Raw genomic sequence first — 16,490 nt, forward strand, 5'->3', positions numbered from 1 at the left:
GAGGTTCTACAGCTCTGCTCCTTCCTGGGATTTCAAAAAGCCTGAAGTGGCCAGGCCTGGGGCTGGAGAGAGGGGCAGAGCTGGGCTCTGCAGGACAGGTACCTGTTGGTCGATGCCCACGGCGTCCAGCCCGTCGTACATGATGTTCACCCAGCCGTCCTTGGAGGAGAGGACAAACAGGGACATCAGGGCCTGCAAAGTGGACAGAAGAGCTTGGTCTTGCCTTTCAGTCCCCAGAGAAGAAATTCCCAACTCCTCCTTTCTCAGCCACTGTAAAACGCTTTATTTTCCTCATTTGCAAGCAGAAGAATCAAGAGGATAAAAGGGGCAGTTGAGGGATTGCATCTCAAATTTAGGACATTTAGGACAACACTCCTAAAACTAAGGAATGTACAACCCTAGCAAGAGATCAAGAGTTGATCTGATCAGTTTTTCCACATTTAGGCTAAAAGACAAGAGATTTCCAGACAAAGTCATAGACTGACCAAGGATGGAAAAAGCCTCAAAGATCACCGAGTGCAAATATTAACCCACTGATCGATGATCACAACATCAATTCTGGAAACTTCCTATGATGGAGGCTCCACACCCTCCTGAAGCCACACATTTCTAGTGTTCATCCATGAAAATCTGCACAGAAAATCCCTGCAGGGAGGACTTTACCTGCCCCAAATTGTCGAAGTTGTACTTCCTCCGGACCCATTTGTAGTGAGCGTTGGTGCAGTCGGCCTTCGTGGTGATGTTTTTGACATCAGGGCCATCACAGTAGTAGAACTTGCCTTTAAAAAGCTGCATTTGAAAACACAAATTAAAAAAAAAAAAAACCAAAAAAAAAAAAAGAACAAAAAGTAAGCAGCTTTTGAAAAGTCTGTTTTCTGATTTATCTTTCATTCCTTTAGCAGGGTTCAGCAGGGAGGTCTGTCTGTTCTCCTCATCCTGACATCCTTGCTGGGAGCAGCTGCCAACCCCACCCTGGATCATTTCTCCTAAAACCTGGCTCTTCTCCCCAAACTGAAATCTTCCTCTGGATGCATTTCAGCTCATTATTTCCACCTCAACCCTGGCAGCTGAGAAAAGCAGCTTTTCTTTTGAAGCAGTCACTTTCAGGGCAGGGAAATACTCTACCTGGACCCCTAAAATCCCGAAGATAATGAAGAAAGCACAGCAGATGAGAACAATATTCCCAATGGGCCTCAAGGAGGAGATCAAGGTTTCCACCACCAGCTTCAGACCTGGGGCTCTGCTGATGACTCTGGAAAAAAAAGCCAAGACAACAAAACTTTTAATTTTTATGCACATCCTGTTATCACCCAGCTGCTTCTCCTCTGCTCTGCCAGGCAGGGATTTCTTCAGACAGCCAGAACATTCCCAACCACATCAGATGGAATTCAAACAGCAGCTGGGGCAGGGTGAGGAGGGGAGACCCACAGGATATCACAGAGTTCCCACGGTGAGGTTTGTGCCTCACTCCAGGAGCGTGGTCACTCCAAGGGCTCTGATCCCAGCACAGGGACACAGGCAGGACCCTCCTGCCTCTCCCAGCACGTGAGCAGCTTCCCAGGGGGCCTGGAGATCACATCTGGTGCTCTTTCTGCAGCACTGGCCATGACAACTTTCCAGAGCAATTCCAATCTGGTTCCTAATTAGTTCCTGAATGGGCACGTAGCTAACAGGAGCCTGTGACCAACAGCTCCACAGGTCAATCCCGTCAGGAAGCAGATCCCTGGGTGCTCTAAGGCAGGTTTGGGGTGTCAGGAAGAGCAGAGGTGTTGCTTTCCTGGAGGAGAGCCTGGGGGAATGCACTGCCCTCCCTGGGGGTGTGGGAGTGGAGCTAGCCCAAGCCAAGCTTCCCTGGGAAGGGCCAGGTGGGAGTTTTGCCTGAAAAACCTCAAAGTTGTTTTTAGGATGGGCTTGAGGAGGGTGAGTCCTTGCAGGGAGCTGCAGCTCACACGGATAATGATGCCTTGTGCCTGCCAAGCCCAGAGAAAAGGGTTTTGTGCTGCAGCATTTCCACAGGGTCTTGTTTGAGAGAAATCATGTGGAGACTGAACTGCACCTCCAAAGTGTTGGGAATGGTCCCTGGAGCCACCCTGTGCTCGGTGAGGCCGTGGTGAGAGGTGATGAATTCCTTTCTATTCATAGGATCTGGCCTAGTTATTATCAAAGACCAATTCCCTCTTTGCCCTTTCCCTTTCCTCACGAGCTGCTCGTGCCCCGAATTCTGTCCCCACTTGTGTGGGTCACACGGGGTGACTTGTCCGGGGTGTCCTGGGGAGCCAGCGCTGCCAGGGGACCCTGGTGCCAGCAGCAGAACATCGAGGAGCCACAAACACTGATTTCCTTCTCACTAAGGTGACACAGAGCACAAAGAGCTGTTGTTCTTGTGGTCTAAAAGATTCCCTCTTCCTATTGCTCTCCCAGAAAGTTTCCAGCTTTTTGCAGGTGATTGTCTCATTCCCCTGAAATTTCAGTAAAAAAAGGCTCCTGCTTTTTGCCGAGCAGGATGAAAACAGAACAGGAGCTGATCCAAATCACTCCCCCCCAAGCATTATCCCTCTTTTTTGCCTAATCATAACCAAAATACAAATTCTCTTTCCTCCTGCTCCCGAACACCGGAGGCTGTGCCCTCCTGTGCCTGGTTGAGGGAGGAGCTGCTCTGCAGGGAAGTTTGGCAGGCTCAGGAGAACAGGGAAGGATGCTGGAGCTCATCAAATCCTCGTCAGCACCTGTTCCACTGCAAACCCCTCTTTGCTGGGGAGTGCCTGGGAGGTTGTGCAGTTGAAGAAGGAGACAGAGTGATTGGGAAGGGCTGATAGAATCAGAGTGGAGGAGGCTCTGACCGCGCTCACTCCGGATTATCATTATCCTCTCACACTCCAGGCTCCAACCGCGCGTATCCGAGCTGGAGAAGATGAATTGGAATTCATTTCACTCTTTTCCAGCTGTTTCTCACCGAGTTTGGGGATGCCCAAAGATGTTTCTACCCCGTTGTATTTCAGGTTTTGGTGTTATTAAGCAAGACCGTGTGCATTTCACAAACTCTCTGATTTATCAGCGCCTACCGGAGAGGTCTCAGGGTCCGCAGAAGCCTCAACACACGAAGGACTCCCAGGATTTTGGCTCCTCCTGCTGATGCCATGGACACAATGATGTCAATGATGGATACAAAGACCAGGACTCCATCCAGGACGTTCCAGCTGCTCTGCAGGTACGTGTTCTCCCCAGAGAAAAAGCCAAGAGCTACCACCTGCAGCCAGGAGAAGGGAGACGTTGAAATCTTCACCCAGATCGTAGCTCTGGCATGGTCTGGTCTTTGCCAGGATTTGCTCTGGGCCACGGGATGAAGCTCTAATTACCTTAACCATCATTTCAGCCACGAAGATGGCAGTGAAGATGTAATTAGAGACACTCAGGAATATCCTTTCCTGGAAAACACAGAACAACAAAGACAGACGAGTTAGAAACCCAACATTTATCTTGCAGGGTCTGGTCCTGAGGAGATGAAGATCTGAGTGGGGGATGGAGGAAGGAGAAGCCTCTCACCGTGCTCAGGGGGTCGATGTCTGGTCTCTCCAGAGCTATGGTGATGCAGTTGAGGAAGATAAAGACCAGCACCACGTGGTCGAACATTTTGTGGGCAATGACCTTCTGGCACATCGCTCGGAACCTGGAGAGAGGTGGGAAAAGCAGATCCTTCAGAAGTTTGGGTTGGGAATAGACCCCTCCCCAAAAACCCCTCTGCTTGATGTGCCACCAGCACCAGCCCAGGTGGTGAGGCAGCATCTCCACAGGCTTCAGCCATGATTATCATTAATTATTAATTATTACTAATGATGGCTAAACCCCTGACAGCAGTGGGGTGAGCCCACACACCCACACCAAACCGAAAACTTTCCTTCAAAACCAGGAACTGCATTTCGAAAACTCCCAAGATTTTTCCCAAGGGGAGACTCGCCAGGAATGCAATATTCCATTACCTCAAACACCTGCTGGAATTTCACTGGAATGTCTTACCTGTTCTGTGGGGAAAACAAGTAGAGGGACCAGTCCTCGTGAGTCTTGCACCACTGGGGTTTGTAGGGCTCCAGGGCTTTGCGGATCCGGTAGCAATAACTCTGGATAAAAAAGAAGGAACACCTTTTCTTCCTCTTTTATTTCCCTGCCTCTTCAACTTTCACGGTGTTTTTTTTGGAAGGAGGGGGGCAGTAAATGGCTTTTCATTGTGCCTGTGGGCATTCACAGATTTGGGACAGAGCTGTGGTGGCTGTTGTCACATTTGTCCAAGAAAATAAGGAGGAAAGGGGTGGGAAAAGGGGAGAGATGGACAGGACAAAGCAAGGCTTCTGGGAAGGTGTCATTTTGAGATACAGAGTTGTGCCAAACCCAAAAAGGCCTCAAGCAGCCAAAAAAAGTTAAGTGTAATACATTTCTTTTTAGGCTTTCAAGCTTTCATGACACCACACAGCTACTGTGAGTAAAGCCATTCACCTGTTGTGTCTGCAGCTCATTTTTGGAGGCATCCTGGGCCAGGGAGACAATCCCAACTGACCCAAAAATGAGGCATTTTTGGGAAAAAAGGAAGTTTTACCTCACAGGACACCACTTCAATGTCACAGCCCAAAAAAAGATCTCTTAAAAAAGGGAATCTTTCAGGAAGTAAAGGCCCATCCCTCAGCTCGGGATCGCCATTCCCAACCCCAGCCTTGAGGCAATATTTCCACACCGGATTTTCACCCATCCTTTCAGGGACGGAAAAGCCGCTTAAAGCACGAGGACTCACATCCTCCATGTCATCCTCGTAGTCCGGGGCGTCCTCCTTGTGGCCGTCCACCCTGAGGAAGAACTCGGCGTGGCCCATCTTGCCGTTGCAGTCGTGGAACTCGGCGGGCAGCAGGGCGGCGGGGCCCAGCCCCAGCTGGCGCACGGAGGGCACCCGGAGCAGCTCCGGCAGCTCCTGGGAGCCGCGGTAATCCAGGGATTCCGCCCGGTGGGGCAGCGAGGGCCAGCTGAGCGTGCTGGACTTGGCGTCATCCGAGTCGTCGTCCGTGCTGCCTTTTCCCTCTCCGGACAGCAGCGACTCCCGTTCTCCCGACTGGTTCTTCTTCTTGAGGCTCGGCGCCCTGCCCAGGCTGTTCCAGCTGGAGCGGCGGCTGCCCCAGTTGCTGCTGGTGCCCCAGTTGGTGCAGGGGGAGCTGCGGAGGCTGGACTGGGAGAGAAGGCAGGAGTGGGAGGGGGTGTTTGCAGGAGGGAGACAAAGGGTTGGGGCGTTTTGGCCAGATTGGTGAAAGTCACGGCCTCCCATTCCCGCTTTTCGCACTGCTCTGATTCCGGCCTTGAGATGGGAGCACCCGGCCAAGGCCACGCTGAAGGTGGTCCGGGACCACACCTGGAGCATGGCCACCACCCCTCTGTCCTGGTGGCTCCCTGGCAACACCAGCTCCCCATAAAAAATGAACCCAAAGACATCAACAAGCGGCATTTTGCTGAACCGGCATGTTCTTTGCTCACGTTCAGGTTGTTTCAGCTGACAACTTCCCTGCCTTCCAAAGGGAACCTGAGTCACCCGAGTGCCTGCTGGGAATTGTGCCCCTATTTCCATTACTTTCCTTCCATTTGCTGCGGGAGGAAGTGGAGTGAACGTTTCTCCTCCACAACTTTCAGTGCGTGTCGGCGCACTTGGGCAGGTCCCAGACAATTCCCAGGATGGCAGAAAAGCCAGGAGGAAAACTCCCTTTTCCCTCCGTGGCTTCCTCCCAGCACAAACCAAGGAGAAACTGCCTTCCTCCTCCTCCTCCTCCTCCTCAGCGCTGGCCAGCTCTCTCCTGCCTGCATCTGCCTGTGGCTGGTGGCCCTGCTGCGCTCCCCGAGAGAGGATTGGCAGGATGAACATCCCTCTCCAGCAGCTCACAATCCCATGGAAGCCCCGGGCAAGCAGCAGTCAGCTCTGTTTTCTTTTCAAAGGCATTAGGTTGACTGAGCAGCTTAGCAAGGGGGATGGTGGCTGTGCCTGGGCGTGAGGTGCCTTCACGGTCTGCTGCCTTGATTCGAACATGAGCTCGCAGTTATGGAGCAGAGGGGTGGGATAGATAAACAGCAGCAGAAATCCACTCTGCCTCCGCTGCTGCCTCTGCTCCCTGCGTGCTCAGAGCTGCCCTGCCACCCCCCTGCTGCAGTCCTGGCATCGGGGGAGCATCACAGCCTCTTCAGGGGCATTTGGGAACTCAGTGTCTTCCAAAGGAATCATGGAATTGATGCCTTAAGTTTTAGCTTTCGTATTTTTCGGATCCTGCACATTAGAACTTCACATAAAGTGTCAGCAAGTTCTCCTCACAGCCCAGGCAGACACAACAATCCTTTTCCAGCCCCAGAACCAAGGACACCGTTGCATCCTCGGGCCCAAGAAGTGTTGCCAGCAGGGAATTGAGGAGAGCAGTCTGGGAGGATGGGACTGCATCACCTGCAGCTGCAATTGGACAATCAACCCCCATGTGGAAATGGACCAGAACTTATAAAAGTGTGAAAACTCGTGAGCCCCTCATCCATCTTGGGTCTGTCTTGGGTAGAGCACATGGCTCCTGTACTGCCCAAGGTGTATTCTTGGAAGGCCTTTTAATAAATCCCTACTTTATTTCTTTAACTCTGTCCAGCCTCTGTCCAGTGACCCTCAAAAGGCACCAGAATTATAGAATGGCTCGGTTTGGAAGGGACCTTGAAGATCATCTCATCCCATCTCCTCATTCCAAACCCCCTCATCCCCTTGCTCCCTGGATTTCCCCTCCAGCAGGGCTGTGGGACCGTAACCAAAGCTCAAGGGAAAATGTTTCATCCCCCTGACACAACATAAATTCAAGATACAGCCCTAAAACACCAGGGGGGAAGCAGGTCTCATCCTCACACAACACCTGACAGCTTCTCCAAGACATCCCAAAAGGCTGGTGTGGCTGGAAAAGATTCCTGCTCCTCCTCGGAGGGGTCATGGAACTCGTTAAGGTTATGGCTCTCCAGTGAGATGGTTTGGCAAGAGCTTCCCGTGGGGCAGCAGGCAGGAAAATCCCAGTACATCCCTGTTTTCCCTTTCCATGGACTCAGAGCCCTTGGCTGTTGTGTTGTCACCGCCCAGCGCTGCACACCCCAGCTCTGCTCTCCTCCTGCTTTTCTACATTTCCCACCTCCCGCAGCCTCCTTTCCATTCTCCAGCAATGTCTGTCCCCAGGCTGAGCTCAGCTGGTGACCAAATTTGTGGGATCAACCCCTGTAAGAGCCATTCCCTCGATCCTCTTGGGTCCCTTCCACCCCAGAACATCCCTGGAGACAAGGACACCGCGCTCTGCGTCACCAAGGGCGAGTTGCTGGCCACAAGAACCTACCAAGGACTTCTGGTCGTAGCCCGTGGGGTCCAGCGAGGCGTTGCTGCCTCTCCTCGAGTCCCCGAGGGCGTGCAGGGAGTCCAGGTGTGGGGAGCACTTCGGGGTGGGCATCGGGGTGGCCGCCGTGCGCATGATGATGGGCGGGGGCACGGCCCCCCTGGCCTCCAGGTGCCCGTTGGGGGTGACAGCCAGCGAGTACATCTTCATCTCTGCACACAGGGGGACAGAGGACACCACGTGAGGGGACACTGCTGCTGGGGACCTCCAACAGCTCTGCCAAGCGGAGCTGTGGGCAGTGAGATCCCACCGTGGTGTTGAAAGGCTTCGGGTGAACGCCACGATTTCTCAAGGAGCCTTTGGTAACTCAGCGCCCTCCAAAGGAATCGTGGAATTATGGAATGGCTTGGCTTGGAATGGAACTTGGGGATCATCTCATCCCATCTTATCCCAACCCATCTCATTCCATCTTATTCCATCTCATCCCAGCCCATCTCATTCCGTATCTCATTCCATCTCATTCCATATCTCATTCCATATCTCATTCCATATCTCATTCCATATCTCATTCCATCTCATTCCATATCTCATCCCATCCCATCCTCTCATTCCAAGCCCCCTTCCACAGGCAGGGATGTCTCCCACTAGATCAGGTTTCTCCAAGCCCCTGGAGCTTTGAGCACTTCCAGGAAGTTTTGCTCTCTGTTCCTTGGGATTTAGAGAGTGGAATTTGAGTTTTGGGGCTGGCTGAGAATTTCCAGGCTGAATTCCACTTGGGGGTTTCAGCTCCTGCCTGAGCTGAGTCTGGAGTTTCAGGATTTTGTGACATGCCTGAAGTTCACACGTGGGGAGGCACTCAGCAAACACTGGGAACAGGAAATGGAAGTTGCTTTTTCCCACCCATAACAGAAATGGAATTGCACAGCACTGTGGAAATCCCAAAAATGAACTATTTTAGCTGTAGGGCAGGAACAGGCTGCAAAACTCAATATTTGCTCTGAACCAAACCAGAGCTAACCCTGTAACAGAACCAAAGGCTGGGTTCAAACCCCACACTAGGGCTGGACTAATTCCTGTTCTACTGGGCTGAGTGGGCTCTGCTTTCATTTCAGGAATCAGCTGATATTTCAGAACCAGCCTTGAGGAGGGGGAAGGATCAGAAGGGAAGCAGTTCAGTTCTGCAGGGAGAAATCCAACTGGGTGCCTCACCCCTGCTCTGTTTGTTCCACTGGGGGCTCCTGCAGTAAAATTTGCTTTAATTGGATGTGTTCCGCTGCTGGTTTGTGCACAGATCCCTGACCTGCACCCCAGGAATCCATGGGGATGCTGGAATTCACCTCGAGGGTGGAAATTTCAGCTAAAATTTGCTACTCTGCCAAACACATCCCTCCTGCCCCTGAGTTAAACACCAAGAGCTCTGCACTGGAATTGCTGAAACCTTTTTGCTGTTGAGTCACCACCTGGCCCCTGGACACAATCACTCCTGGACGTGGACTGACAGCACCTTCAGCCCTGGTTTCTCTCTCTGTGTCACCTGAGCAGAGGTGACAATATTTCTTTCCCCCAGAAATCTCTCCTGATTTGAAGCTGGTGCAGGTTTGGTCCCGTGGGCTCATTCCTGTCCCATTGCAAGGGATGTTTGATCAATTGGTGTTGGGGATTTGCTACTTCGTCTCCAGCCTCAGCTTCTCCATCACCTTCCTGTGATCCAGCTCTGCCTCAGCTTCCCCAACAAATGTTTCTGCCCCTTCCTCAGCTGAATTCCCCCACAATCAGCATTTCCTTGGCTGAAACAAATCCTGGTTTGGAAGCATTTGGTGGGATCCTAACAGAGCCCAAGCTGGGAATCAAAGGAAGCAGGAACTGAAGTGGCTCCTGTTTACCATCATTGACTGTTAAAAATGTGTGATCCCTCTTTGTCGCCCCTCTGGCTGCAAAGTGAAGGCTGTCACCTCCAATTCCATGTTTTTGGTACACCAGAGCAGTGTGGGCCTTCCCTAAATCGACTGCCAGACCCTCCTGGAACACAAATGAGCAGCAAGATTTTCCATCCATCAAACCTCACCCAAATGCATTTTGTGTGGGAAACCAAAAGGAACAGATGAGAACATGATTGATTGGAAAAGCTGCCGAGAAGTGGGGTGAGAACATTGCTGTCAGCAAAGCACTCTGTGCTAATGGTGCAGGGGGAAGGAGGAGACACAGCTAAAAATTCTTGGGGATGTTTAAATTAGAAAAAAACATCTGTCTAAAGGAAATATCAGTGCTCATCCAGCGTCCCCTACGCTTTGCAGAGCTGCTCTGGTCGCTTTGCAATCAGATTAATTGCCAAATAAACCTGGGTTCTTTCTGTTGTGGAAGCAGAGTTGTAGCTCCCAGATTCCCAGGAAAGTGCAGGCACAAAACCCCACCTGTTGCTCTGAGGTCTTTCAGCTTCTCAAACTCGTCCTCGAAGTTGGCAGATGTCTTGTCCTCATCTGTGTCTGACCTGTTGGCATCTCCCTGCAGAGAGGAGGAAGGTAATTAACAGACTCAATTCATTAGGGTTCCTCAGCAGCTCAGAGCTCTGCTCCCCGTGGGTGGTTTATACCAAATTCCCTCTGAGACCACCCTGGGAATGATCCCAGGTGAGTCCCTCTTCCTTGTTTTTCCTCATCTGGACAGAAAGGACGATGCTGTGGCTGTCACCGCGTCCCTGCCATGTCACTGTGCTTCCTACACTGCTCCTGGAACAGCAGATCCCAGGGGAAAACATCCCAGAGCAGCTGGAATTGCAGGAATGACTGAAAAACCTGGCATGCTGGGGCTGCTTGTTTGCTCTCTCCATGATCCCAGCTGAAAGCACGGAGGGTTTGATGTCAAAGGATGTCAGAGGGTTTTAATCCCGTGTTTGACAGCACTTTAAAATTGACTTAGATCTGGAAACCCTGATCTGCTTGTGCTGGCTGGGAACAGATTGTTTTGGGAAATCTCTTGGCAACCTGAGGCAGAGGGAATGAGGCCAGTTTGCCTGGCAGCCCTGCAGCGTCTCAGGACAGGGAAGAGCCACCCTCACCCTGCCTTTCCTGCTGGAAGTCCAGCTCGTTTTCCCCTTTGCACACATCTGCCAGCAGAAACGGTCAGCCTGGGACAGAGGAGCCAGCCTCAGGCTCTCCTTGCTGGGAGAGGGATTCCAGCAGAATGCCAGCAGGACTCTGGCTGGATTCCTCAGGACTGCAGGAATCTGTGCAAATCCATAGCAAACGGCTGGATTGAAGAGCTGATCCCAGAAAAAGGAACACAGCTCCTTGCCTGGTGCCTGAACAAATCCCCACAATTTCCAGAGGCACGGTGCTGAAGTGGCAATGAACTTCATTTTGCCAGTGATTTATTGCGAAGTGCCGCGGCCAGGATGAGTGAAAGGCTTGAGCTCCCTGATTCATCTTTGTTTCAGAGCAGAAACGCCAGTGCAGAGTGGATGAAAGATCTGCACAATTTTGGAAGGTTTTCCTGCTCTCCCAGAGCAGCTCTGGGGGGAGATTTCAAAATGACATGGGAACGGTGTAAGCACAAATATGCAATTACGGCCCTGTTTGAAGTCTGGCTACTTGTACTAAGCACAAATGTACTAAAAACGGGTTTGTGGCCATTTAAGTCTGTTCTCTTCTAGGAAAATTCCTGGCAAACTTGCTCCAGAGGCAGATCAGGAGCTGGCATCAGGCTGAGAGCATTTGCTGTGGTTCACAGGACAATTTTTAGTGCCCTTGCTGAAGCCCTGCTGATGGCTCTGAGTTGAGAGCAGCTCTCAGCTGCACACATCTCCCAGGAGTCCCTCTCCAGATAAATAAATGAAACACCTGAGCAAATGGAGGAGAAATTCTCCTCAGTGACTGCTGTGGCTGTTCAGAGGGCAAAGTCAAAGAGGTCAAAACAAGAATTCTGCCCTGTTCCCAGCAGCAGAACCAGGGATGACAAAAGCAAACCCAGCTCCCAGAATTTGTCTTTGTTTTGCAGCCAGAGCAATCTGCTCTGGTGGAAGGTTCCCTGCCCATGGCAGTGGGGTGGAACCAGAACTTTGAAGTCCCTTCCAGGCCATTCCAGGATTCCATGATTCCTCAGTGCAAGGCCTGAGAGGAGCCCTGCAGGGTTTTGTGTAACACCTCTCGCTGAGACAAGTGATGAGCCTGATGTCAGGGCTGAAAATAAATGGGAACGGAGAGCAAAATGTGCCCTGCAAGTGCCACGTCTGCGGCTGCTGCTTTGGGGTGAATAATCCAGGCTGGGAAAAGCAGAGCTTACACACATTTAAACCTCTGAAAGGAGCCATCAGGGCTGAGCCAAACCACAGTTTGTCTGGAGGAGCAATCAGGCACTCAGAGAGCTCTGCCCAGCTCTGGCTGCACATCAGCACGAGGTTCCAGCTCCCAGAGGGCAGGGGAGGAATGGGAGCTGCTCCCTGCAAAGATCCCCGCGGGCTGCCAGGCTGCTGAGTGGAGAAAAAGTCCTTCCACCTTATAAAGCATCGGCCCAAAGATCCGAGAATTTCGTGTTAGGAAGCTGGAAACAGCTTTGGAACAGCTGAGCTCCAGAAATATTCCAGAAGGGACAGAGTCCCAAGGAAAGGACAGGACTCTGAGCCATCCTGGTCCTCAGGGCTGGAACATGTGGGGAAAACATGAGGGGAAAGCCCTGCTCAGCAACCCCGATTTCCTTTTAGGACAACCCCGATTCCCTTTCCCTTATCAAGGGAAGCCAGTTGATTTAATCTTGTTTTGGATTTTAGTAAAGCTTTTGGATATATTGAAAGCCTGAGTTCCACCACACAGAAACACAAACTGTGGGATATATGCGAGATCTGGTGAGTAAAATTAATCTCAAATTATTTCTTCTAAATCACACAGCAGACCGTGTAGGAGATCAAAAGTCCCCAATTCCCCTTCCACATCCAGTGGGCTTTAACTGCAAAGGCTGATCCAGCAGAGCTTCAGGTGCCCAACACAGCTCATCTGCACCCCTTCATTTGATTTGCGTGGGTAGATGATTTCCCTGACATGGGTTATCCCCACCCGTGTGTGTCAGCTCTCTCCCCAGCCTGGATCTCTCACCTCTGCCTGGAATCCTTCCACCAGGATGGCCACCAGGAGGTTGAAGAGCACGTAATTGCCAAATGTCATCAGGGCCACGAAGTAGAGGGCGGCCCAGGAGGAGGTGGAGGCCATCCCGTTGTAGAGCACCACGTTCCAGTCCTCCTGCGTCAGGATCTGCAGGGAAAGGGGAGCAAGAGCCTCAGTTCCTCCAGTGCTCGGTGCACAGCAGCTGCACTGAGCCCCTGCAGCTCCCCCTCTCCTCCTGACCTTTCCTCAGCCAAGCCATGAGATGAGGCAGCAGAAATTGGCCTTTATTTAGCTCTTTCGCATGTGATTTCGGATCACGCTGTAGAAATTTGCCTTTATTTAGATCTTTGCACCTCTGCTGGCGGAGCCTCCCCTCCCTGCAGGAAGGGCTGGCACTCCCCTGCCCACAGAGGACAGTTTAGATCTGAGATATCCCAAAGTGAAGGATGCACTGTCCTAATCCCATTATTTTGTGGAGATGTTGCCTCCTCTGATAACCATCAGAAGATAACAGGCCTGAGGCCACAGATCTTGTCTCCTCTCAGGCTGCTCTTTAGCTGAAGGAAAGGGTAAGGGACGGGATATTTAATGAGATCTGTGACACTGGGTGGCTCCAGAACCTCAGGGAAGTTGCTTCCTTTAGGTAAAAACTCTGGGCAGAAAAATCCCTGTCACTGCAAAAGCTCTGAGGGATCTTCCTCAGGGATTTCTGCTCTCCAGCTTCAAAAATCCCGGAGAAATGGATGACAGGCTCAGGTTCCACATTAATTCAGGCAGTGAAAATGGCCCCAAAGCCCCCAGACCAAGGTGGATTTGGGGACAGGAGTGCTGCACTGAGTCATGCTGTTCAATAACCTTCTGGGGACACAGGACTGAGCCTCTGTGCTCCGTGCCAGCTGCGTTTCCCAAGGGACTGGGAGGAGAAATGCAGCAATCCGTGTGTTGGGAAGGCAAAAATGGGAAGCTCTGAGGCTGGGGTTGATTTGTCCTTGTTCCTTTGTAGGAATTTATATCCACAGCGAAGGCTCTGGACTGGTTTCCACTTTGAGGGATGCTACTCTGCCTTCAGAAACTTTATTTACACTTGTTGCACTCAGATTCTAAGGCCTGAGCTTTGAAAGTCTGATATTTATATTTAAAATATCCTCAAAACAGCAGCTGATTCCTCTGTTGTGGAAGCTGCCAGGAATTTCAGGCACAAACCAGAACTTGGCTGCAGAGGAACCACAACTTTTTATATCAAGCACCTCCAGCTGTGGCTGGGGAGGGCATTTGTCACTCCCAGTTACACAGGATTGTCTGCAAAGGGGCAGTGCAGGAGACAGAGATCTGCAGAGCAGGAGCAGGATGGGCAGCAAAAAAGGAAAAGAAGAGTGGACACCCTCCTTTTACTGATAAGAGATACAGGCAGTGCTGATTTTGGGTAGATTTCAGGGCTTTTAGACACAGAAACGCCATCTCTGCCCTAATAACTCTTCTCTCCAAATTCAACACCTCCTGGAAGAGTTTCGTGGAACAAAACCTCCTCATGTTTCCCCTTAAAAACATCCCTGAGGACTCAGAGCTTACCTGGAACACGGTCACAATGGCCCAAAGTAAGGAATCAAAATTCTTCCTGTCGGGAACTGTGTCTCCCGTGTCGGTTTTCAGGCTGAACTTGCATCCAAAGAGGTGCATGCCGAGGATGCTGGAGTGGGGAGAGGGAGATGGAAGGAACACGTGGGTGAAATGGGGTTTTATGGATACTTTTATGTTCCCGGTGGGGTTTTTTTTCACCCTGCAATTTGTTTCTCCTGCCTCGCATTTCATTCTGGTTGTCTGCACTGCAAGGGAAAATCAAGGATCTCCTTTGTCTGGAAAAATGACAAACCACGTTGCCAGCTCCCTGGTTTCCAAGCAGAGGATCCTGAGGGGCATTAGAAGGTCAAACAGGCAGAAATCTCGGAATCTGCATAATTTCCATCCCAAATCTAATACTGGTACGGTTCAGTCAGTGACAGGCACAGCTCAGGAGCCTCTGAGGGCCAGTTACCACCCGTTTGCATCCTTCATTCACCCCTGCAATGATGGCATTCCATGAAAACCAGGCTGGAAAGGGATAAATATCCCGCTGGGAGCACTCCCCACACAGTGCTGGCCTGTCCCTATCCCCACACATTCCCGAAATGGAACAACTCCTCAAGCAAGAGCCGCCGGGCTGGGAATTACCTGAAGATGAAGATGAAGAGCATGAGCAGCATGCAGAAGGTGGCCACGTTGTCCATGGTCTTCATGAGCACCACGAGCTGGCGGCGCAGGGCGGGCATGAAGCGCACCAGCTTCAGCACGCGGAGCAGCCGGAACGTGCGGAGCACGGACAGGCCCCCGTCCGACTGCCCGATGATCTCCCAGACACTGCAGGGACACGGGGGCACCGCTGGGACCAGCTGCTTCCCCCCAGGAATCCGCCCTTTTCCCGCTCCTTTCCCACTCCTTTCCCGCTTTTCGCTCCCCAGCCGTGCGGTCGCGCCTCTCGTGGCGCAATTCATCTCCTTTACAGCGGTTTTGGGGGTGAATTCCCTCCTTAATTTATTCCTTAATTAATTCCTTAATTAATCTCCTTTTTTTCCCGGGATTCTCCATGTCTGCACCACTACAGTAATGTGGGATGCAATTTTGTCCCTGGAATATCCTTTCCTATGATATCGGAATATCAGCACAGCTCCGTTTGTTATTTTTCTTCTGGCATCTCTTAAGAGAATCAGGGAAACAAAAGCCCACTTCAAGTCAGTAGGATCGATAGTTTTCTGTCCCTTGAGGTATTTATCTCCCTTTGGAGCATCCAGAGGGATGTTTTGGGGGGTTGGTTGGATCAGACCTTTGTTCAGAACTCGACTTTTCCGACCCTTGAGCCTTGTCCGGATCACAGGGATGTGCCAAGGGCACTCTCCTGGTTTACACCTCTGTGTCCCTGGAACTCCTCACCCCAAATTCCTGATGGAGGGGGGGTCAGGAAGGATCCCCTGGGGATCACAGTGGAACAGGGCCCTCCCTTCCCCTCCTGCTTGCCCAGTTCCAGCCGAGCTGGGGTAGTTTGGGAGAGGGAGGGCACTGCTGGCATGGGGACACCCCCAGCACCCCTGTCCCAGGAACAGCCACCCTGCACTGGAGTGGAAAATCCTCCCCAGTGCCAGATATGTGGCATAAACAGATTTTCCTCTCCATCTGCCAGGTTGATTTACTCTGGACATTACTTTGGCTTCACTTTAGCCCTCCTAAGGACAGGGATCCAAAAATCCAGCACAATTAGAACACATCCCAACCCTGGATTAACACATGGAATCACAGAATGAACCAGGCTGGAAGGGGCTTTTAAGATCCTCACCAGCCAAACCACGGCACCGAGTGCCACATCCAGTCTTTTGAACACATCCAGGGATGGTGACTCCACCTAAATTTCCCTTGCCATTCCCAATCCTCATCCCTCTCCCCAGCCCATCTGGACCCTCAGCCGCGGTGGGGAAAGGACCAGCAGTGACCTGATGACCACGATGATCCCGTCGAAGATGTTGTAGGGGTTCTTGATGTAGCCAAAGATCCCAAAGGCCAGGAGTTTCAGGAGCATCTCCAGGGCAAACATGCTGGTGAAGACGATGTTGCTGATCTCCAGGGCGTTGGTCAGCTCGTCTGGCTGTGGGTGGAAAAGCAGGGTGGTCAGAGAAAATGGGAAATGTTCCTCCTGCTGGGATTTGTGCTCCTTCTGGAAAGCCACGGAGAAAAAGAAATGTCTGAGGGTACAGCAGATAAAACTCCTGGATTTATCCCTGTGAGTTTTACTGGGATCACAGGATCTCAGCCCAGTTCTGGAGCAGCTGGAGAGGAACTGTGCCCAATCCAAAATAATTCAGTCTAAGCAAAGCAGAGGGTTTGTTCCAAGGTAGAATTATCCAGGCTGGAATCTGCCTGGATTCACATGGATCTCTCTGCTTTTCCTGCACTGACTCCAGCAGAACTTTGTGGATGCTGCTACATCCAAACCAGGAACGCTGCTTTG

The 16,490-nt window shown here is 51.6% G+C and overlaps 1 protein-coding gene across 3 annotated transcripts in view; it reads right to left on the minus strand.

The window, feature by feature from the left end:
• The window catches only part of CACNA1H (calcium voltage-gated channel subunit alpha1 H), a 151,465-nt gene that overhangs the window by 28,866 nt on the left and 106,109 nt on the right, over positions 1–16,490 (minus strand). For 2 of the 3 annotated variants that reach the window (XM_086854955.1, XM_086854956.1), the window contains 14 exons: positions 15,976–16,127; positions 14,666–14,851; positions 14,027–14,144; positions 12,449–12,604; positions 9,776–9,866; positions 7,368–7,576; positions 4,781–5,206; positions 4,015–4,115; positions 3,544–3,667; positions 3,357–3,425; positions 3,063–3,247; positions 1,126–1,252; positions 664–789; positions 103–192 (listed from right to left, as the gene is read on the minus strand). In XM_086854955.1, the coding sequence (XP_086711081.1) occupies positions 103–192; positions 664–789; positions 1,126–1,252; positions 3,063–3,247; positions 3,357–3,425; positions 3,544–3,667; positions 4,015–4,115; positions 4,781–5,206; positions 7,368–7,576; positions 9,776–9,866; positions 12,449–12,604; positions 14,027–14,144; positions 14,666–14,851; positions 15,976–16,127 (2,160 nt within the window). The remainder of the gene's footprint in view (positions 1–102; positions 193–663; positions 790–1,125; positions 1,253–3,062; positions 3,248–3,356; positions 3,426–3,543; positions 3,668–4,014; positions 4,116–4,780; positions 5,207–7,367; positions 7,577–9,775; positions 9,867–12,448; positions 12,605–14,026; positions 14,145–14,665; positions 14,852–15,975; positions 16,128–16,490) is intronic. The other variant, XM_086854957.1, reaches the window with a different exon arrangement.

This window comes from Cyanistes caeruleus, chromosome 17 (genome assembly GCF_971803275.1).
Source record: "Cyanistes caeruleus chromosome 17, bCyaCae1.hap1.1, whole genome shotgun sequence".
Taxonomy (NCBI): domain Eukaryota; kingdom Metazoa; phylum Chordata; class Aves; order Passeriformes; family Paridae; genus Cyanistes; species Cyanistes caeruleus.